General features: G+C 42.7%; 1 protein-coding gene across 1 annotated transcript in view; it reads right to left on the bottom strand.

The window, feature by feature from the left end:
- cntnap2a (contactin associated protein 2a) overlaps positions 1-23,646 on the bottom strand; it is a 305,794-nt gene that overhangs the window by 137,628 nt on the left and 144,520 nt on the right. The window contains exons 4-6 of the mRNA XM_062379226.1: positions 8,041-8,188; positions 1,201-1,253; positions 808-958 (exon numbers count right to left, since the gene is read on the bottom strand). Coding sequence (XP_062235210.1) covers positions 808-958; positions 1,201-1,253; positions 8,041-8,188 — 352 coding nt within the window. The remainder of the gene's footprint in view (positions 1-807; positions 959-1,200; positions 1,254-8,040; positions 8,189-23,646) is intronic.

Genomic DNA, 23,646 nt, shown 5'->3' with positions numbered 1-23,646 from the left:
GGATGATCTAAATTTCCCACGGGATTAATAAAGTATCCATCTATCTATTTGCTTAGATGCCGACAGCACTTGTTTCTGGTTAAGTATAAAGAGTCGTCAGTTTTAATACAGAAGAAAACACACAATTTGTTGATTCAAAATTTAACCAAAACCATTGTCTTTCCTTAATTTTAACCAAAGGGCTTTAATTGCTGAGACCCAACAACAAACGCGGAAAATGGATGCTCGGTTCGTGCAGTAATCAGAAGGTCAGTGGCTCAATCCCCGTCCCCAGTGGCCTTGGCCAGGACAAGACACCGAACCACAAATCGCCCCTGATGGCAGTCTCATCAGTGTGTCACCCTGCCGCCTGTGTGTAGCTGCGCCATCGGAGTGAACAGATGAATGTGACTTTGTGTGAAATGCTTTGAGTGGTTATTAAGGGCCAGGAATGCTCCCTATGAATGCAGTCCATTTGCAATGCTGCAGTTTAGTTGCACTCCATTTAGCATGTTGCACTTAAGAGGAATTGAACATCATTTCGAGGTGACAGGGCTGCTTGACAGACGTGGCATCAATTTGATTTCAAGAGTTTAGGGTTATTGGCGAGCCATAAAAGATTGTAATAATCACACTGTCAGTGAGCCACAAACACACCCAGAGCAGCTGCAGGCATTCGACTGAGCACCTATTACATTACTAGTACCCGACCGACAGAACAAACAGAGGAGAAGGACTGCTTGAGTTCAAATTTGAGTGTTTTTCCCGAAACATGTTAGCTATCGATAAATACTTTCCTTACTTTCATGACATGAATGTGTTGCTCACCCAGGTTTATCTGCAACAGCAGCTTTGCCTTCTGCAGCTCCAGGGTGATGTAGTCTCCCTGCTGCCCTTCGCCGTGGAGGATCACACCCTCGCTTTCTGACGTCTTGAACCTCAGTGCAATCACATCCTTGATGATCTTCATCTTCTTCATCTGCACAAATGTTTTGGTGAAAAATTCAGAAAAATATAACGAAAACCAAAATTATTAAAACAATACAATTATTTATATCATTTTTTATATTATTTACAAACGTTATAACTTAACTAGAGAATTTAGAATGCCTGCCATGAGCTGCCTGCACACAAAGGATTTATTTCAAGTCCTATTTTATTTGATTCCTTTCATGGTTTAGTCAAAATACCACGCAAAAAGCAAGGTAGTAAATCCTGCACCTTAAAACGATATGAGATCACACCCTGTCCATCGAAGTTGATCACGTCCGCCCCTAAAACAGAGAGAAGACAGAGAAACAACAGAGATACAGAGAGAGAGAGAGAGAGAGAGAGATAGAGAGAATAACAAGGAAAGACAAGAGAGAGAGAGAAAGAGAGGAATTAGTCAAGCCTCAAGTCAAATCTGTCATCCCTACACTTTTATATCACCTGGTAAAAATAGCTATTATGTTATGTCAGCATGAAGAGGCAAAGGGCCTCTGTTGAAGTGTTATATCTAGCGCCTGTGTTTGCCATCTGACTGTGTAGGATGTGAAAAAAAAGCCAGGTTGCTATAACTGCGATCGATATTTTTTTCTTTCAGATGATAATGTACCCAAGAGGAATTTTCATAGAGTACATTTTGACATGTCGCTGTGGTAAAAGCAGAAGTGTAAATAACAAAATCAACGATGGCTGAATGTCATTTAGCTGCTTTGGTTTCACGTTGTCCCACCAGAGCACTGCACTGGCTTTGCTGTGAAACTTGAATAAAAACAGAGACATCATTAATATTAATACTTCTACCTGTGCTTGTATTACTATGACAAGTCAAAATATGGAAAAAGCCTCTTGCAAAAAAATATTTCAATAGTTTTAAATTTATGCCAAACAAATGCAAAGCAGATGCAGACTCAAACAGCACTGCTACGGAAATGGCTCTCAGTGAGAGGTGACATATGTTGACAGAAAATAAATATCTTCCACTGCAGGTTGTGCATCATATGTTCTGGAAATGCATTGGTTGCTTTGAATCTTTCGCACGTAGGAACCACTTAAAGTTGAATGGCGTGAATTCAAATATGTATGCAAATCAGTTTTCCAGGCAATTAGATGTGATCATTGCAAGAATGAAAACTTGAGCCCAAAATTATTGGCTGATAAAAGTTCAACCAAAGTTCAACCCGAGCAGAGATCATGTCAGCTAGATTTGAAAACATCTGTGTTGGTGTGCGAGTCAGAGTCAGTTGCTCCAGACCTTCCAATGTTTTCCAATCTAAAAATGACTGCTAAAGGACAACACAATTCAAGCCCATTTGGCGACATGGTTTTGACGCTGGTGTTGACATGTTGTAAATAAAAACGTGTGATGTCCGCAGCTGAATTTATACGTCATGTGCTGCCTCCTGGGGGCTCTACCCAGGGGCCACGCTCTAGACGATTTCCCTGTTAATCGTGAAAACGTCTGAAACAAACCTGAATGTCCGGAATTTGGTCAAGTATAAACATGGCTTTATTTAGGTGAAAGTGCTAAAATCTGAATAGTCATACCTTTCTATAATACGACCGGTGTTTCAGTTAAAGAAAATATCATCGCTTAACAATCTGTCGTGAATTTACAATACACTTTGACTCATGCAGGTTTGAGGGTTTTATATAACCGGAGAGAGAGAGAGATGTGCCGAGGCCGGAGAGGACACATGCAACAGGATGGAGGAGATTTGGTGAAGATGTTAAGAGCAGAAGTAAAGTGCAGTGTTTGAGGCACTCTTCAATCTTACTGCCGTCACCCCAGCTGCTCAAGTGGATTGTGGGGAACACAAGTGTGCGTTGTGTGTGTGTGTGTGCATGTGTGTGTATGTGTGTGTGTGTGATTGGTTGGTGAAGGTAGAAAAGAGTGTTCAGGATATGATAGGATAACAGGGCTTGGGAAACTGACATACCCTTGCACAGTCACTTGCTGTATTGATTCCTCACACACACACACACACAAACACACACACAAGCCTGTCCTCTTATAATAAACACCTGGGGAGGGCGGGTGGTGGGGGTGTTTGGCGGAGGTATGTGGGGGTGGTGGGGGGGGGGGGGTTGTGAAATGACATCTGTTCCTTTTGTTCTTACTTCAGTGCTTCTGAAAAGATCTCACGCTGCCGCTCACTGGGTACAAACACGTGCCTCTCCGCTCTTTCTCTCGCTCTATTTGTTGCTCTCTCTCTCTTTTTCCTTTTTGTCTTTATCCTCTATGCCCCACTTGTCATTTGTCTCGCCCCCATCCTCATCCCTCCATCACGTCATTCGCTTTCTCCCCCTGCTCTCTCCCTGGTTCTTTCAACCCCACACCTCTCGTCATCGTCTTGGGTCACGGCGAACGTTGCAAACACTGGCGCCAGCTGACAGGTTTCCAATTGTTTTATGAGATCTCCGTCTGGGTGGTGCTGCTCAGAAGACACTTGCCAGCTGAACTAAGTGCTCCATGTCAGGAGGGAGGACTTTATCTAGGACGGAGGGCCTTTCAACCACCTGCAGGTCACCAAGTGGTGGAGAGTATAAAGGAGAAAGAGGCAGGAACGCAGTTGTGATGCAGAGTAACAGGGCGGGGGGGACGCCTGCTATGTCTCTATCCAGGGCAGCTGTGACGGTGATGCCCGCGAGTCGGCCAAGGTTTTCAGACCCTGACTCAGGAGACCGTGCCATTTTGGACCCTGACCCAGATGGCGGTCCTCCAGCAGAGATGTGAAGCGCAGGAGGGTGAACGAGAATCCCTCACGCATGTGGGAGCCAATGTAATCTTTAAATAGATGAAACTGGCAGTTAGTATTTATCAGAGGATGGAAATTGGAGGCTGATTTCACTTTCAAAGCCCCGGAAAAATGCAACTATAAAAATAATTTTATGGCTGTTTACCGCACTTTAGTATATAGTATAGTGAAGAGCACCGCCGTATTTCCTGGTGGCCTGAGGTTTACTTCCAAGTGTGAACTTTCAACTTGACCCGTGATAATACAGGCCCTTGATAATATGGCAAGCAGGAATTGGTTCCTTTCAAAATAAAGGCAACTTCTATGTCAGATAATAGCTAATTCAAAGTGATAATTGTTGTATTCTGCTGTTATATAGCAACAAGAGGTAGTAATGGTTTTATTCATTTTAGGTCTGTGTACCCAGAGTCATGAGCAAGACACTGAACTGAACTGTCTGACACCCGCCTGCTTATAAACACATGTATCACAGCTCATTCTTTTTTTGCTAATCAGCCAATTTTCACGCAGGCTACTTGCAGTATGAGCGACCTTTGCTTAACTTTGAAAGGATTTGCCTGCTTTGTATAACTGGAAACTGGATATATTTGATTTGTTGAACACGATATTCAAATTTTAGATTTTACCCTACGCTTTGGTGTAAATCTTGTCATTGTTTTTGTTATAGAATAGGGAAAAAAAATAGCAAAATGTAATCACTCAATTAGCGCATGATGAATATGTGTTCTGTGATATTATATTCACGCCTCCCTTTAACGCATACATATCACACCCCTGAGCCTGAAGACAACAATCCGCTTTCAGCTATTTATGCGTTTGGCCGAGATAGACGCTATCCATAAACAAAATCTACATAAGTACATTTCTAAGACTCGACAGATGACGGTGATACATCATCCCGACAGCAGATCCTGGAGTACCGTCGGCATAAATAGGCCACAGGTTGGAGTCAGATTTGATACGCTTGCCTCCTTTGGAAATTCGACTTGCATGAGAGTGATTGAGTTTGTACAGAAAATTGAATTTGCACTCCCCTGTTTCCGTCCGACTCCGCTTTCTCTCGCACATACTGGCTCCACTATATTTCCTGACTCATCTATGAAATAATTGATTTTCTGTTGATCCTATGTTAATCAAAATGGAAATGAGCATGTAAATCCTGCGCAGCACGGCGGATCATGACTCCTTTATAGCCTCCGGCTCTGGCACAGGCACATACGCACACACTCACCGCTTTTCATTCCCCAGTACATACCAGTCAGATTAGGGTATTGCATTCAATTTTTGTACAACCCAGAATTATCTTGTACCACCAACATTTGATGATTATTCTGGGAGCACAGCATCTACAGCACATTTGCCTCCTCCTCCTACCACTTCTTTTTTGTTCTTTTTCTTTTCATCCTCCTTTCTTTCCCTGTACTTCTCCTCTCTTTCATCTTTGAATTAGAGAGAAGAGAAACCTTTACAAGTTGACTCTAATGCGGGTTTTACACTTCAAGGTTGATTTACTCTGTTCCGGCTTATGAACTAGATTCAGTTTCTTTTCACACGGAGACAACATATAGGCCTAGAAAAAAAACTATAATTGTAGCTTTTGTTGTTAACCTCAGACCTAGTTTATAAAAAGTATCCATCTCTCTAATCAAATGGTCAAATCCAAGGTCTCAGCAGCATTAGAGGCAGAGAAGAGAGAGACTCATTAAGTATTCCTATTTATACTGCGTCTCATTCAGTCTAATTCCACCGCAGTGTATGTTGTTGGGATTTTGAAGCGGAGATACAAATTTGAATTAATTCATTTTCTGTAAAAACACTTTTCTATTTGACCCTCTTTTATATCTTGATAGCTGTCATATAACACCTTTTCCACAGCAGACATTTTGTCTTAGTCAGGAAAGCACAGCTTCTCCTGAAATAGCATCTGCACGTCGTACCTGGTCTTTATTGTCATGGTTATAATAACAAATATGCTGGGTGAACCAGTGGCGGCGTACTGGACCAGGTAAGCTTATGAACCAATCAAATGTCACTGTGTTCCAATAAACATGGAAATGAAAATAGTTGAAAAACAAACCCACAGTGACTACCAGTTTCATAAAACAGGCTCCTGTCTGTGCCAAGGGATCCAAGAGGAGGCTTTGTGAGTTACAAAAAAATATCTACTGTGTGCAAATGAGAGCAAGATTTGCAGTCGTGCACAGGAGCAACTGACAGACACCAAGTTCCCAGCATTGCCTTGCCCCTCTAGCTTGTGGTTGTGGACATTTTCAAGAGAGTCAGTGAGCCAGTTATCCAATATTGTGACAAGCTGGATTTGAGTTTTCATCCCTAATCATGGAGGTCAAGAGAAAAGAGAGATCTCCACAGACATGTATCCAGGGCAGGTAAACGTACTGGCTCACTGGAGTTTTTTCAGGGGGTGGTAGGGGGAAACACTGAGACTCTGGCAGCTACATTTGCCCCTCATTTGCACGACTTTGACCCCCTCCTCTTTGGTTCACTCCACAAGCCAGCAAAATGGTGCAACGGTTTTGAGAGTGAACGTCCTCCTGATTCACCTCAGTTCATTTAGATGACACACCCCTCAGTGTGTCCTCACCCTAACCCCTACCCTCTTGATCTGTGTACAACGCCATCTAACTTCCTCCTTTGCCCCCCCGTCATAATAACTATAACCACTAGTGGCTGCCTCACAATATCATGTAATTGAATTTTGCCGGAACAGACCTGTAATGTCATTTTTGGGAGGCGGACGGTCTAAGCATAACAATTATTGCTACTCTATCTTCTCTACTCCGGTATCCCATGACAGTGTGACAGTGAACCAGCATGCACAGCACCATGACCCAAATAAATTGCTTGATAATCAAAAGAAATGGAAATCGAAAGAGATGAGATTCTGTCCTTTCAAGAACCTTCCACACGTTCCGATGGCAATTACAGCTGGCGGATGGTGTCCTCCAGTAAACCCTTTTTTTTGCAGGAGCCTGGATACCTGGCAGGTTGTTTGAAGACTACCAACACATCTGTGGATGAGCTGTAGAGTACGTGTCAGTAACTTTTACATATAGCAAGTTAGTGACAATCAGCTTTAAAAGCAAACTCAACTTTTGTTGCAGGTATTGCCTGTGCAGTATCAGATGCACTATTTAACGATGTCCTGCCAAATTCTGTTTACGTGTCACACAACACTGCCGGTGCTTGACAGCCGGCTCAATATGTTCCGGAAGATATTGATCATTCCTACATATTCTCTATAAAGCTCAGAACGAATCTTGCTGAGTTATTCCTGCATGTCCTGCTTTACAGTGAAAAACTTTTCTGCATCAGTGTCCATAGTTATCGTAGTCTGTCAGTGAGCAGGATGTGGATGTTTGAAAATCTATCTTCTCTGCCTCCATTGTGGTCATTTCTCAAAGCAGGAAAAAACAGAACAATCGCAGTGATCCTGCGCGGCTCCGTTCACAGCTGAGGTGGCCTCAAAGAAAATGTGGCATTGAATAATAACGTGCATATCTGCTAAATATATTCTATATTCTGTTTTCATGGTCCACCGTAAAATCCGCGAGAGGTTCAAGTGAATAGGTCTTCTTTAAGGAAGCACAAAAGCAGCTGAATTCATATCAAGTGTATCACTTAGTGAAGTTGTGTGAAGTGTGCGTGTGTGTGTGTGTTTGTGTGTGTGTACGTCATTGTGCATCCGTTCAACATCTAATCATCTTTATCAGTGATGACTTTCATTTTATGTGAAGGAAATGAAACAAGGGTCATATGATCAAAAGGCCGACGCTTGACTGACTGACTGCAAAGCAAATGTGCTCCTGTAGTCACCCACTGACGCACCCACACACATGGTGTATCGGCATCTGCGGGTTGAAAGATATATACGTGTGTCACTCATAACTGAAATTTATGCGGCGCTATAATTGGAAATTGTTATCAAAATCAATTTGGCGGCCTTTAATTGGATGAGAGCAACAAAGGCTGCGGGAGTCAGTTCCCTGGATGATACATTTGTTAGACAGCGAGAGACAGGGTGAGTGTATCGCTGTGAGTTTGTCAGTGTGTAACTGCACAGCACATCCCTGCACACCGAGGTTTTGTGTTTATATTGGTCCAGATAGGTTTTTTAATCTGGGTTTGTGTTTGATTGCTCTACGAAGGTGGCTTGTAATAAAGAAAGAAACCTGCTGTGACACGATTGGACTGACATATCGCCATTAGGGCTGTCCCTGTGGAGCTGTAATTCTAAATATTGACGCATATCACACTAGGAAGTGGTCCACAGTGAGCCAGCGTTTGTCACCATACTCACAGTAGGAGCAGCCGTAGACTTCGATGCGCAGGCCGATCCGTCCCTCCTCGCTCCAGTCCAGCGGGACGAGCCGGAAGAAGCGAGCCACGATTCCCTGCTGCAGCTCGTGGCGAACGGCGCTCTCCGAATTGGAGTTCCCAGAGAAGGCCTGCGAACACAAACAGTCACATACACACACAGACACACAGACACACACACAGACAATGAAATTAAATACATCAAAGCCGCAATCCCGCAGTCAAACAAACAGCTCTGGGACTCTGTATTTTGTTACACTCATCATATTCCGCCCTAAAGGTTCACACTCCCGAAACCTACAAACTAATTACGAGGCTACACGTCTAATATGGCTTCCACGAGACAGCCTGGCTTCAGGGGGGGGGGGGTGGCGTGAGGAGGAAATTGTATCGACGTTGAAATTCAGGTATAATCTCTCTGTGGTCACATCACTTCATGTTTAGGCTGATTTGTTGGTCCCTGAGGATTCATGGCTCGTGGCTGATGAGGTTTAGATTTCCTTGTCATATTAATGCCGTCTACTACACATCTGAGACTGAAATCCCAGCACATGCGAATTGACTTATCGTCTACAAACAAAACTAATATGTACAAAGCTGGTAAGACAATGGGCCAATGGCTGTTGAGCTGCATACTTAAATATGCACATACACACACACACACAGATTGTGTAAGACAGAAGATCAAACCTATTGCTGTTGTCTTATGTCACAATACACTTTCTGAAATGTACTGTTTAGAAAGCAAGCAAGGTAGCTATTGCCGGCAATGAGCCATAAACAACAACAAATGTCCCAAATCCAAGGGCAAGTTATATTTAATACACATGATGATGATTTATTTGTGATGATTTATGTTGTGTGTATAATTTCAGCAAAGTTAAGAAGCCTAAGGTCTCTTGGCTCTTCTCCCCCACAGAGCACTCTGAGGCTATGAAATGATGAAAGTGATTGAGATGTGAAGCTGAATCTTCTTTCTAATCTGAGTAAATGTCCAAAAAAATTCAGTGAATGTTGGCACCTGCCTTCACCTCTCTTCCCCTCTGACCTCCTCTCCTCTGCTCCTCTAATGTCTCTCATTTCACTTGAACTTGCACACAATGCGAAGAACGTCCACCTGCCCACTAATCCACCTCACCATAGCCCCTGCATTATTTACACTCCTGTGATTCCCCCCTCCTCTCTGAAATAAACATACCCACCACAACCCCTCACCCCATGCTTTCCTTCTACACATACACACAGACGAGTTGGCACGGACTGCTGTGGAGGATCACCATGCATGGCCTAGCAGGTGACTAGACAAGAGCAAGACTCTAGACGGCCATGTGTTATTCTCGATAAGACAAGTGGGCAAGGCAGTGAATGAGTGAGGCAGGAAAAAGCTCCAGCTCAAGACAGTGTGCTTTAAGCCGACTCCTCTGTGACCCAAATGTGCACCCCTGAAGATATGCTATCAGCAAAGCAGGAGATGGCCAAGAGTTCACCCTCAGCTCAGAGCCACTGCGTTTTCCACTGTAGTGCGGGAGTGGACACAAGGGGAACGGTTCCTCTATCTCCTCTCTCCCGTAACTTTCAGTTTTAATCTGTATTTATCCAGGAAAGGTTACCTGAGCGCACAAAAGCAAAAAACACTTTTTTCTTATTAGCACCCTGCTCCAAATTCACCCTGCTCCATATGAGTCATCAGGGAGACCTTCACCTTTGTTTAACTTCCACTCTCTGTAGGTGCACAGGTCCTGAAGATCCGGGTTAAAGGTTCAGGGTGTGGGATTTAGTGACATCTAGAGGTGAAGTGGCACGTTGCAGCTGAACACCCCTCACCTCATCCTCCCCTTCCAAACAGAATAGAGAACCAGTGGGAGCCTTCAGTAGTCATAAAAACTCACAAGGTGTTTAGTTTGTCCAGTCTGGGCTTTCGTAAAAAACAATGGCGGCCGCCGTAGAGAGGAGCGGCTCCTGATGTAAATATAAAGTATTTAAATGTAAAGGGACCATTTTACAGTAAAGATTGTTTTGTTCCATTTATATGAAACACACTAGTCAAAACATAACTTGGATTATTTTATATTCAATTTCTTCCAATAGATCCCACTCACCTAAATCTTACACCCTGAACCTTTAAGTCATGGATCAAAAGAAGCCTTCTTTCCATGTTATCTCTCACAACACAAGCCACTGTGCATTCAATTTATTTTCCATGTCACATTCTATTCAGTTTGTAATTCATTCATCTCCAATTGTCTTTTATAAAAGTATTTACACAACTGAGGTAGTGACTGTATACACGAAGGGACGAAGTGTCCCTGGCATTGTGCACAAATTAAGCCAAAATACATTGGACACAGGTGCTGGTGTCGAGTTCTCACTGATACATGCACTCGACCAATCATGTCTCAGCTGTCAATCATGATGTCTCACCACATTTACAGCATCAAATAACTAATGAATACAAATGGACTGGAATGAGGACTTGAATGAACTATGAAAATGATAAAAAACACCTTTGAGAAAAACATAATGACTGTATTTTGCTCCATGTTCCATCCACTTAAATGTGATGATGGTTGGATTTTTCGCCTTCGTGGAGCTGTCATGTTGTATATCTGTATATAGATTCTATGAACTGCCCTTTTGTCACCAGCTATTGAGATGACACTTATGGTTAATACGGTATAATGTCACATCCAAGGCTATTCAGGGCATGGGAGCCTTTTTCTCCCTCACACGTTTTACGTGGTATCCCCTATTCGTCCTTCACCATTTTGTTTGCAAAATGCCAGTGGTCCTTGGTACAAGACTGCGGCACATAAAGCATGTGCACACATGCAAGCCCATATGGATTTGTGCACACAGGCAGAACGACCTGCGTACCACCGTGCCATTTAAACCTCTCAGAAACGTTAGGCCTGATATCACCCTTAAGCTCATCACTGTACATAGCGGCAAACACAATCCTCTAAAACTTTGATGACCGTATATCTGCTGAGTATTCGGCTTACTGCTGAATGCACAAGACTTTACTTCTTTTTGTCCACCTGACACTTTCGTCTCCTTGCCCTTGTCAAGGTGTAAGCGCGAGAGAGCGAACGGAGGAGGGAGAGCGGGAACAAAACCATTTTTTCGTCTCCACGCCAAAGCTTCGCCCCAACCCCCTTCCCCTTTTTCCAGCTTCCTTCTTTTATTTCTTTATTGTGTTCATCCCTCTATTCAGCACTTATCTGTGCTTGGCTGAATGAACAGCTCAATTCAAAAGGCATTACTATGCAGAATGGTGAGGTGGGAGGCAGGATAGGGAAGAGAGGAGGAGGAGGAGGAGGATGAAGAGGTGGAAAAAACCCGTGGATGCCCAACATCTCGCGAAAGTCTGCCCAGTCAACCATTTAATTCCCTCTCCTCCGAAGTCCAATCATTAACCGGCAGGACGATGAGTGAGTGGGAATTTGTGTGCGAGTGTGTCACCGCGTGTGTTGTGTGTGTGTGTAGCCGTTAAAGTCAGATTATGCGTGGATGAGTAAGTGTTGGGCAACTTGAGAGCTTAGACACTTTGACGTTTACTTTAATCAAGCACTGAGGTAATTTACGGCAACAAAGGCCACAAAGTGTCAGAGGTGACTTTCAGTTTCTTACTGCGCGTGTGTGTTTCTGTGCATTTCTCTTGCTTCCTCGGGACCTTCTCCGGTATAAACACTGACCTTATGGGGACCAATAGTCGTAATCGGGACCAAAGCCCCCAACAATTTAATTTCTGGTGAGGAGTAAGCTGGGATTTGACATTAGGGTTAAGTATGAACTGGTTATGATTAAGGTCAGGTTTTACAGTGTGGTTGAGGATATCCACACTGAATGTTAATCAGCACAATGAGCCTCAGGCAAGAACATGTTCATATTATTATCCCAATTTTCTCCTACATTTGTTCGTAAGGAGAGTTTGTTCCAACATGCTACATTAACAAATGTTTTATATCTTCGTAAAAGTGTGTAAATGACGTGTATAAACAGAATGAATGCCAGGTTGGTGTATTTGAGCGAACCTGCATGAGGATAGCAAATTAGCACAGATAATGCCAAATGTCCTTCATATAAAATGACCCCAAAGACTAAATAAAAGAATAGAATAGAAAGCCCTTCTAGTAATTTCCACTGATATGCCATTTATAATACAACTCCACCAGGTGCATAGGAAAACATTCACATTTAGAATTTTTATTTATGCTACACAAAAATTGTGTAGAACATGGTGCATATATTTCACATGATTGTTGAACTGGACTTTACAAGTTTTTGGAGATTGAAGTTCTTCTCTCAAAGATCCAGAAAATATGGGTGTAGCCTTTTTATCAGCATCTGCAGTGGAGTCAAGAGATCGATTAAAGCAGCAGTGTTAATGCTGTGCATCCTGTGGATTGCACCGTCACTGCAATAAGAAATGGCTCCATTTGAAAATAGCTTAAAATACTTGGTGAGAACCACGGTGCGGATTGATGACTGCAACAGGACGAGGTTAGAGGGAAATCGCCGCCACTGATATCGATGAAACAAATATATAATATGTGTGTTGACCTGGCATTTTATCTGCCGGTGCTGGATCGGTACACCTTCGGTCATTGTAATATTTTATAATATGCAGCAGGCTGAAATAATAATCTGACGTGTAGAGCACCTTAGGCCACATCCACCTGTGAACTCTAGCATGGTTATAAATGTGCATATGACGCTTGTTGTTTGAACACTCCTGTCTCGTCTGTTGGTTGATGAGGTGCAGCAGAGAGTTTAAGGAAAACATCAATAGTGTGAGTGTGTGCGTGTGTGTGTGTGTGTGTGTGTGTGTGTGTGTGTGTGTGTGTGTGTGTGTGTGTGTGCGCACATGCTTTAAGGATTTGTGTTTCCCTCCAGAAGCCTAAAATATTTAAATTGGATGTGTGTATAAGATGCACATCAAACCCCTTTTAAAATTTACTGCTGTACTCAATCAAAAACAAAAATATGGGGCATTTGGGAATCCTTCGGTGAACCCCAATCGAAAAAATATATACTCTTAGTTTTCTCGTGCCCCTGTGAGGACGATGTGCACAAAGTTTGGTAAAACTAAAAACTGAACTTTCTGTGATGTGAAACTTAATACGAGCAGACGTTTGTTAACCTTGTATCAAAACATTGCAGATCTGTCCCATGGTTCCAGCGATCTGTAAGATCAGTAGATGGGAATGCAGAGAGAGAGAGAGAGAGAGAGAGAGAGAGAGAGAGAGAGAGAGAGAGAGAGAGAGAGAGAGAGAGAGAGAGAGAGAGAGAGAGAGAGAGAGAGAGAGAGAGAGAGAGAGAGAGACTTGGGAAAACAAAAATAATGAGGGAAGCATGGAGCCAGCCAGTGTCCTTGTTGGCCATTTGGAACACCGGCGCTCCTGTCACTCATGAAGGAACAAGCCAATCACTTTACTCCAGCTGGTCAACAAATACCCCGGTGGTCCGCTCTGTGTCACACACACATGCACACACATCGCTCGCCCGCTTGAATGGATTACACATGTTCTCACGCACACACACATGGTGTAAGCGCATACTGATGCAAACACACATTCATGCAGTCAACACACGTAAATATACACCCGTTATTAACTGGCTCAGGAGCAGCCCCTCCTTCCCCCTGCCTCCTCACTTACTTATTCTCCCTGGTTGCATGTTTTCCATTTCCTGAATACGAATCTGTCATTTCTGTCTGTGTGTCTGTTTGTGTGACAGCGAAAATCTATCTATATGTGTGCAAGTGCATGTCGGAGTGCATGCATGTGTGTGTGTGTGTGTGTGTGTACGTCTCTGCCTTGACAGCCAGAGACAGGCGTTTCCAGAGAACAGATCTCCAGATACTAAGAAACAACAATTGAAGGCCTTTTTCTGGCGTTTGCTTGTTGCTGCTGGACCCTTTGTTAGACAAGCCCAGAAACGGGGTCGGTGTGTGTGTGTGTAAGAGAGGATTTGTGTGTGCGTGTGTCTGTGTGTTCCTTCCTAACAGAAGCAGGGGAAATCAGTCCAGCCTCGTCTGGTCTTTTGTTTTTATCGACTAGTGTACGGGACAAAACAGATGGGCCATAGAGAAATTTGTGTTTCAGATGCCCTGTGGGTGGCCATGGTGTTTGTATGTGCCTTTCTTGTGCCAAGAAAACAGGTCAAAGTAGTAGGGCCAAATGTAAGTCATGAATCTTTAGATAGAGAATATGCGTGTTGGTGGATGCTGGTTATTCACCTCCCTTGTCTTGAAGTATATGCCGCTGATAAACAGCAGAGCTCGAGAACTGGGCTCATCGAACACAACAAAAGTTGACACACTGGGAGAGATTCCTCATCTCCTCTGGCTAGCATCTTCTTGACTAAGAAAATACACAGTCTATCAAGCCACCCACTTGGGGTGGAGACCACAACCTTGTCGTGCTGCAGGCAGAGACTAAGTAGGTTGTGATTTGGGCACCCAGCAACTAAAAGGCTGAACGAAGAACTCCAATCTGAGCTCTATCCTGCAGTGTCCTCTATAATCATTTGCTTTTTGTATCTAGCCTATTCTTGACTGTCTCCTCTTTCGGACGGTTTCTTTTCAATGATTAGAATTGTACTCAGTAGAGCCTATAAATCAGCCAAGGCCCAACAGTCCTCTCAAAAACTTGATCTGGATTCTTATGTAAATCGACACCCGATTGCACACACTCATCAACAATAAACATCCTCAATATGGCTGACAGTATTTTTCCATCAGGACCCATGAGTATTTCTCTGAGTAAACGTGTTTTCACCATCAGTGGACTGGCATATAACTCAAAGGCTCATTATTCCTGTTAAATTCAAATCAAGCTGCGCTGACTATCAGATAGAGCAGTTCCCTGAATGTGCCTGATTATTTTCATCGGGATGTACGACTTATTCGTTAGGAAAATGTTGATTACATATTATATATGCAATATTAAAGATAGAGATACAGTTATAATGGGTTATTTCATCTTTTGAGTAATCTCGCTTACAAACCAACCAACCAACAAAGGGACAGGGATGAAAATATAACCTCATTGGCCGAGGTAATTACTGGTAGAATTAATGATATATTAAATAATCCTATTTATCTTCCTATCCGCTGATTCAATATAGTCTATTACAGATTATATTCTGTGTTTTCCACCTATTTTCTCCATTTCTATCATCTTCCACCATTATCCTTCAATACCATTTGAGGAAAGTTCTGCAACCATTGTAACCATTTTCTGTATATCTGTCATTTTCTCTGTGCTTTTATGCACAAGACACTCTTTAATGAATACATTCGATCTGAAGTGTATTGTGTTGTATTTTATTCGTGGAGGCAAGGTGCTTTGACTGTCCTTAATGGTAGTGTAATGGGCCGGGAACAGTATCATACCCCTTTTTGTGGGCGTCACAGCCATGTGTTCCTGATCGAGTTCGGTCCCTCATTTACTGTCCTCACCCACGAAAAGGAGCTCACACACAGCCGGTCACAAAAGGACATTAGAATATTTCTCCTTGCTTCACACACATTTGCTGTGGGTCGAAACTAGAATAACTGGCAGTTCTAGCAAATACATTTGTGATAAACTTGCATTTGGCTCATTAATTACTGTGGACCAATCAAAAGAAAGAAATTGCTGGTGGTCAAAACATTTCCATGCACTGAGTGAAATTTTGCAGACAGACAGACACACACCCCACACAGACACACACACACAGACCCACACACACACCCGGAGAGAAAAGAGTTTTAAGAGCCCATTACTCAGGCTGTGAACATTTGGCACCTTCTCTCCCCTATGCTCACCAGAGACCTGCGCTGATGGAGTGAACACTGCCTCCATGGCTCTGCTATAAAAACCTCACACACTACATGGAGCTGCATGTGTGTGTGGGTGTGTGTCTATATGTGTGTGTTTGTGCGTCTGCACCTGCTAACATTCTCCAAACTCATTATATGTGAGTGAATATGTGTTCTTTGACATGGCGTCAGGGGGGGCCCGCGTTTTCCCACACATTCATGCTCGACGCTTCGTGCATCACGCCGCCCACTCGCCGAGAGCTTTGACACGAGCTGCAGGACCCGCAAGAACCACTTGGAAAGAGGCAAGTACGGCTCTTCAGGAATGATTAAGACAGACGTCACTCAAAACAATCTCGCGGAATAGTAAGTGGTTGAAAAGTAAGTTCTCCAGTGGTTCCATCTGTGGGGCGAGCATCCAAAATGGCGACCGCAGAAAAGCGCAACGACAGCCGTGACAAAGTCGGGATTTCATTAATCTTTTTTCGCGCCTTGTCTCGCTCACTGTCACACACCTCACACAATGTTCGTGTTCGTGACAGTGATGTTGAAATTTCATGGCAGCCACTTAAGTTCTACCGCAGGAGACTTCCGTGACCCATCGGGATGTGTCCTCCTCGTCTATTTTAATCCATCACCCTTGTTAGTCGCACTCAGCTATTTTTTTTTAATTTCCATACAGCTCTTATCTCGAATGAAGAGACGTGACATTAAAAGAGGTGGATATTCAAGTTATTTGAAGTCCCAGCCGAAGATCAAGATACAGAGACGAGAGTCGGAAGGGACCTTATATCGATGTGGAAATGAAGAGGAGCCGTGAAAAGTCATATCTGTGGCTGAGAGCAGCCCGATCCTCTGTGGTCTGATTAGTCCAATTCAAACATCGTGGACTTTAATGATGGATGTTATCATCAATGTACAATAGCCAGTGGCAATCAGTCAGAAGCAGTATAGAGCGAATCCGTGCATGCTGGTTGCCTGATTGCCTCTCATAGCAATGCATGTGCTGATGTGTCAATATGAGTCGTGTCAAGTTCATACAAACACACATCACAACATGTTAAAACTCTTAAGGCTCTTATATTGATGTCAAATGATCAAATATCCTGTGATGGAAATGAATGTGATTCACAATCATCTGGCACCAGTTGCTCTTTGGGTGGTTGAGGCTCACTGCCTCTCCACACATCTTTATGTTTTGAGATGGACTCTTATCTCCAGAACAATAAATACTGTTGGCTGTTTTATTCGTAAAAACACATTCTCTTATCTTCTGAAGGAAGTGTTTCCCTTATGTGGTGCATCTATTTCAATGATGACAGTGAGGCTGTTTATTGTGAGGCACCACTTACACTGAAGCGCTAATGCTTGGCTTGTGGCCTAGAGTGTGGATAACTGACCCAAGCCCTGTCTTGAAAGGTTCTGAAAACATTTTAGACATTTTATTCAGGTTCAGGTTGGGTACGGTCACATCGGCTGTGCTACTACTTGATTTTTTACAATGCAAATGCCTGTCACAAGGGAAAAAAATCAGGTTTGAGTCGGGTATGGGTAGGAAAACTGAATTCCTATGGAGCTCAGGTCAGGGGCCCCAGGTAAGAGGGATCTGGATCCAACTAAACCAACAAAACCATGACGTTAAGTTTAAGTGCAAATCCCCTCACCTATTTCAGGTGTATTTTACACATGCAGTTAAATATTCTTCAACCAAACTTTGAATATGAATTGCAATCTCATGAACATCGCCGATCATATATATCAGCCTCTCTATGAGGCTCCCTCTCTGCTTGGAGTCTCAGGTAATTTCCTGCCTTGCTTACCCTGCCGTAGCGCTTCTGTGCATAAAAGGTTTGGGTGGAATATTGGTCGTTTTAAAAGTTTTCTATAAACTGTAATGAAATGGCATAATTTAAATAGGTGAGGCTACTTAACAGCAGTCGTCCTAAAACCGCGCTGGGAAATCCTTGTAAAACCAGTCTGTTGTTCTAATGTAAATACTGTAGCCCAAGACTTTTTTAAATTCAACACCAGCTCCCTTTGATTTAATGCCACCCTTTGCTTAAGTGCTGTTTCTTTCACTAATGTACATTCGGCTTCTTCCCCTTCCTCCTAATGTTGTCCCTCTAGATAAAAGAATCACCCACAAGGAATGGAAATGTATGAGGCATTTGATTTCGGTATTTAATCAAATGCCAAAAAACACGGAGGACAATTTGGGTGTTAAGTGTCTTTTTTGGGGGGGACTGTGAAATATTGCAGACAACTACACCAAGTTCCAATCCATCAAAAGTGGAAAGCAGAAGCTGGAGGTAAATACATTTACAGTTTGAGAAACGCTGGTAGATTATATTCAGTTTGGGATATAATTTACATTTCAGACCTCAATGTTTCATTTTTGTTTAACCTTTTAAAGCTATGGTTGGTCACTATGCAAACAACACATCACAGTCGATCCCATCAGCCCTCACGTCAAAAATGCTTTTCCATAGCTCGCTTTCATCTCTCCGGCTTGTGAAGACTCTGGTCATGCACAGAGAGAGAGAGCACGGGCAGGGTGCGGACAGGCAGACAGGTCGGTTGGAGACAGATATGGGCTGTAACTTTTTCAAAAAATCAAGTTTGAACAAATTTGACATGACACATAATTTGTTTGAATATATATTCCAAATACTCCCTCCTGCACAAGTCAGCCCAGGATGAACACTTGGCACAATGATTGCTCATTTGGGCATACAATAGGTCATGATTGAAGTTAACACACGCACTTCTAGACTGTGTATTTTGTATATCAAACTAGGGCTTGGCGATAAAACGATAAAGACAATTACCGCGGTGTCACTTTTCCTCTGTAGAAATATAAGAGATGGTAGTACAACGTCGAAATAACTCATTCAATCCATATTTTGATAGACAACAAAAACAGCCAATGATAATGAGCATAGCGCCGCAGTAGAACCACTTGTCTATCGTAGATCATTCACACATTGAACTATGGCGTGCAGAATGGGATCGAACTGCCGATGTTCTGGTTAGTGGACCACCCGCTCCAGCTCCTGAGCCACAGCCGTCAACCCAAACAAATTACCAACTCTACATTTAGCTGTGAATTTGTGGTGACACCGACTCAGTGGCTAGAGACGCTGGCTCTTTTTCAAACGTCTGCACGTGGCAAAGCGGCATCGGGCAAATCACTGATGAGATCATCTCGTTTCACACTTTTGTCCTGTTTAGTGAAATGCACAAGGTCCAATAAATCACCAGCTGACTGCTTATTGCTTTGCTTTCCTCCATTTGTTTTCCTCAGTCATTCATCCGCCTGTTGGTCTCAGACAACTGAGACAACTCGGAGGCACTTAGCAACACCCAGACGAAGAAATGTGGAATTAATATCAGACTGACGTGCACAGAAAGGCAGAGAGAGAGAGACAGAGAGCGAGATGGAGTTCATTGGCATATAAATCCAGGTGCATGATTTATCAGGGCGTGCTTGGCAGCTCCCGAGACAGAATTAGTCCATACCACCGAGACAGAGACACTTCACCGTTCATTTACATCAGGTACCACAGCCGAGCAGCTCTTCCCCTCTCCTGAGGAAACACATGCGCACACCTTGATTCGCACCTAGACACAAGGCGAGCGCGAGAATACAATTGGGCGCACATGCACATTTGATTAGCCTGAGTTTATTTAAAGACTGCATCGGGGGGAGAGGAGTAAATCAGCCGCCGAGCCTTCCGGGTGAGAGCGGTGCCCTACCCACAGTGTTACGCCTCCGCACTTCCTGTCCCTTAATTCAGCAAAAACACGGACACAATTCAATCTGAAGAACAACTAAAGCGACTTGGTGAAGCTTTGTCCATTTGGCAGAGATGTAAAGGAGAGTGGTGCCAATTCAGTTGATTTCCAATGTCTAGGAAACACTTAGAAGTGTAACAATATGCTCAGTTGATTTAGCCAAAGGACGTCAGGTAAGTAGGAAGTCTTTCTTCTTGTATCCGTATGAATGCAATTGAAGGACATTTTAAATAGTTTAACAGGGGCATCCCAGACGACCTTTGAATGTGACGTAGGTAGACATGTTTACGTGGATGCCAATATTCCAATATTATCCAGATTAATGATAATCTGATGAATTCACTGCCATTTCCTGATTATTTTAAAATAAATAACGACGACTGAATACAGATATGTGGATTATTCTGATCTTAGTCGCATATGTAGACATGTATAGCTCTTTATTGCAGTATTTTTACAGCATTTTGCAACATCGGCATTTACAGAGTTAAACTGGCTGACCACACATGCAAATTAATGAAACACATTTAAAAAGGAAGTAGATGGAGGTAATGTTGACGCGAGTCATAATCAGATATGCTCTGTATCATGTAAACAGGTCAGCAGTCAAAATATTGCTCTCCATGTAAATGCAGTTACTAAATATATCTGAAATGTCCTTAGTGCATTTTGGGTACATTCCTTCCTCTGCCTCGAGCTGACACATAAATGATCTGAATGCAATCCAACCCTGAGCTGTATACATCCAGTGAAGAGCTGAATCTGAGGCCGTATGCCAAGTTTAAGAATTGTTCTAGGACCAAAAATCACGTATAGGGCTATTTTTCACCGGTTCAGTGAGAAACCATTATTAATGTGTCCCTGTTTGATCTGGTATCGAGAGAGAGTTACGGCCGCGGCTGTTCCAGTTTATTAGGTACATACATTACTGTCAACTGACCTGCTGTAGTTGCAGCTTCAAGCGTCTCATCCACATAAAGACAATCTGACAATGTGAGAGTGCCTGGGCCTGGTGGCATTATCAGAATCAGTTATCATAAACAAGTGGGAGGGAGCTGAAGTGCAAGTGAACATTTTTGTTAATTGAGTTTTAATGTGTTATCAGACAGACTGAGCTTTCTTTCCTGTGCTTTCACCGAATTGACAACAATTAGCTTTTAATGTTTCCTCCGAGACACTCGTCAAAGAGCAGAAAGCACTGTGGTATCGAACTCTGACAGTTTCACTGGAAAAGAAGATTTTAAGAGGATCACTTGAAAGGTTCCAAGACACGCATTCTGATGATAAATTGTAACTCCTCATTGGTGCTGCACCATTTAATGAGTGATACTTTACTGATGGAGCATATCCCCCCCCCCCGTTAAATGCCATAATTGCCAGACAGCAAGTTGGCAAACAAAAAACCTAGATTTCTAAAGTGCTCTGTAGATTTCTTATTGTAAACAAACACAGTTTTGCCTCAGTGCCATACATTAAGGCATATTATATCAATAATAACAGAGATATATAAAATAACAGATGCATTTTGTTCCTCTAAAAACATTTGTAAATCTGGATTTGAAATATTTTCTTGCTTTCCTCTTCTTTTCTTTAGGCATATTCCTACTTTTTAGAGTGAATTACAGCCACCTACTATTTCACACCTCTCTAGAGTTGGGCAGATACAAATATAAGACGTTGTGTAACAAGTAAAAACTATTTAAATTCACAGGTGTTGGCACGAAATAAACACGTGCGGTCAGCAGATGACTTCTAAGTCATAAATTTAAATGATTGTGCAGTATTTTTAGCATCTAAATCTGTCTAAACAAAGCTGAGTCAGCAGCGAGGATTTGTTTCATTGAGTAAAGTCTACAACACCACCTGTGACCCCTTCACTTTCGCCGAGAAATCTGTCAACAGACGACATCAAACAAGCTGGTACATCGAGATAAATCACATTAAGACAAAAATAGCCAAAGCTAAATTGTAAAATTGTCAAAAATAATTAGCTTATGATAGATGCAATCTATGGGAGCCTCAACGCTGAGGAAGCACAATGACAAGTGCATGTGCTGCATCACAGACACTTTTCCGAATACAACTCAACCACCAAAGCATAAGAACAAGGAGGGCATAACTCCATTGGTGTAAGTGCTTGTGAGCGTAGTAAGTGGATTTCAGTTCAAGGGGCATATGTCAACAGGTCCGGGCAGGTACTGATTATACTTTAGTTCGGTCCTGAACTCAAGGTTTGAAAAAGCTGCACCCATTCAGGGCTCTGACCTCTGCAGGAGGTCCAATAACCCCTGTGCCCAAGTGTGTGCATATGCATTGTTGAGCATCTCAGTAAAACACAAGATACAAACATGATGGACCTGCTAATCCACACGTTGCTCTAGAGCACACTCTATTGTAATTAAATAAAAACTCCGTAATATAATATGTATACATAAATCCACTGCATTTTCCATTAGAGCCACTGAGCGTTCCCCTATCGGAGTGGTTTTTGTAACGGCCTCTGTCCTCTGCAATGCAGCTATGATTACACAAATGTATCAATGTCACGGTGTCTCCTCAGCAGTGCAAGGCATGACACGTTCTTTTTCACAAAATCAATACTGCAAATACCAGGTGTTTGTGAATCACAGGCGCAGCCGTCCTGCTAGCATCGCCACACTCGCTTTCACCGAAGGTCGTTTATTCTGTTTGGCAGCGAAATGGTTAAATGATCAGTGCGGGGTAACGGCAGGCGCTGATTGGTGGCAGAAGGTTCCCGAATTGAATCTTCATGCATAAAAGTGCGGGACAGGTGGTTCTCTCTCTGGGGATCGCTTTGTGAACCTCATCCAGCGGTGAATGGGACTGAGAGAAGTGTGATTGAATGGGCCAAAACAGGGCCTGATGGTAGAAGTGAATGAGTGTGTGCATGTGGACATGTGTGCGTGTGTGTGTGCGTGTGTTAGTAAGATGGTTTCAGCACCCAACCATTCTCACCATTCCTCTGATCAATAGCGCTGATAGCTCCAATACTATCACCACTAATACACATTTGAACTCACACAAAAAAAGGTCTAAACCCATCCAGAGGCACGTTGTGTGTGTGTGTGTGTGTGTGTGTGTGTGTGTGTGATCTTAAATAAACCAATGCTATTGCTTGCAGATACTGAAGTAGGAAACCTATAATATCCTAATAAGATCTATGCTAATGCAGGTAAATCACTGACATTCCTAATTCATCCAATGGATATTGAAAATCTTGGATGCTCGCTGTGGTCTGCAGGCAACCCTGCCAGGGTGCATTGTTATTAGAGATGCACTTAAGTTCAGTAGTTCAATTAAAACGATCCATTATTATTATGATAATTATTATCGTATTTTTAAATCTTTATTAATGTGGAAAATACTACATTTGTGGGTCTCTCTCTCCCAGCTTGCCGGTGATTTGAGGACAGTAAAGCCTTAACTCTTTGCCCTCCCCGGCCATCTCAACATGGATTAGGACACACTAACCCTACGTGTGAACACACAAAATGGAGGGGAAGGGAGAAGGGTTGAAATGAACCTAAATAAAACAAGAGACAGAGAGAAACGAATGGCTCTAGTTTTTGCTTGTTACTCTAGGGGTTATTGATGGTATATGCCCGGCCTTAAATTATTGGCTCTATATTTGTTTACATGGACAATATTTTGAATAAAAACTGGTGATACATTAAAAAGCAAAATATATGCCGTACAACTAGGCAAAACTGGAAGAGAAAAACTGTGTGCGGTAGCTACAAAAACACAGAGAGATGAATGTGTTTTGGAGTATTTGCAGAAATATTAGCGGCGATAAATCAGGGTTAATGGCAGAAGGAAAACACTTCAGCATAAATGATAATCAGCAAACAATTATGATGCAGCACACAGAGACTAAGGCTTAATTTACTTTCATCTGTAAAAGATCCATATTTGTCACCGGGACCAGTTCTATAGAAGAATAATGATGAAGCTGTTCGAGGTCTG

Source organism: Platichthys flesus, chromosome 21 (genome assembly GCF_949316205.1).
Source record: "Platichthys flesus chromosome 21, fPlaFle2.1, whole genome shotgun sequence".
Classification (NCBI taxonomy): domain Eukaryota; kingdom Metazoa; phylum Chordata; class Actinopteri; order Pleuronectiformes; family Pleuronectidae; genus Platichthys; species Platichthys flesus.
This window is presented reverse-complemented; position numbering and strand designations above follow the sequence as displayed.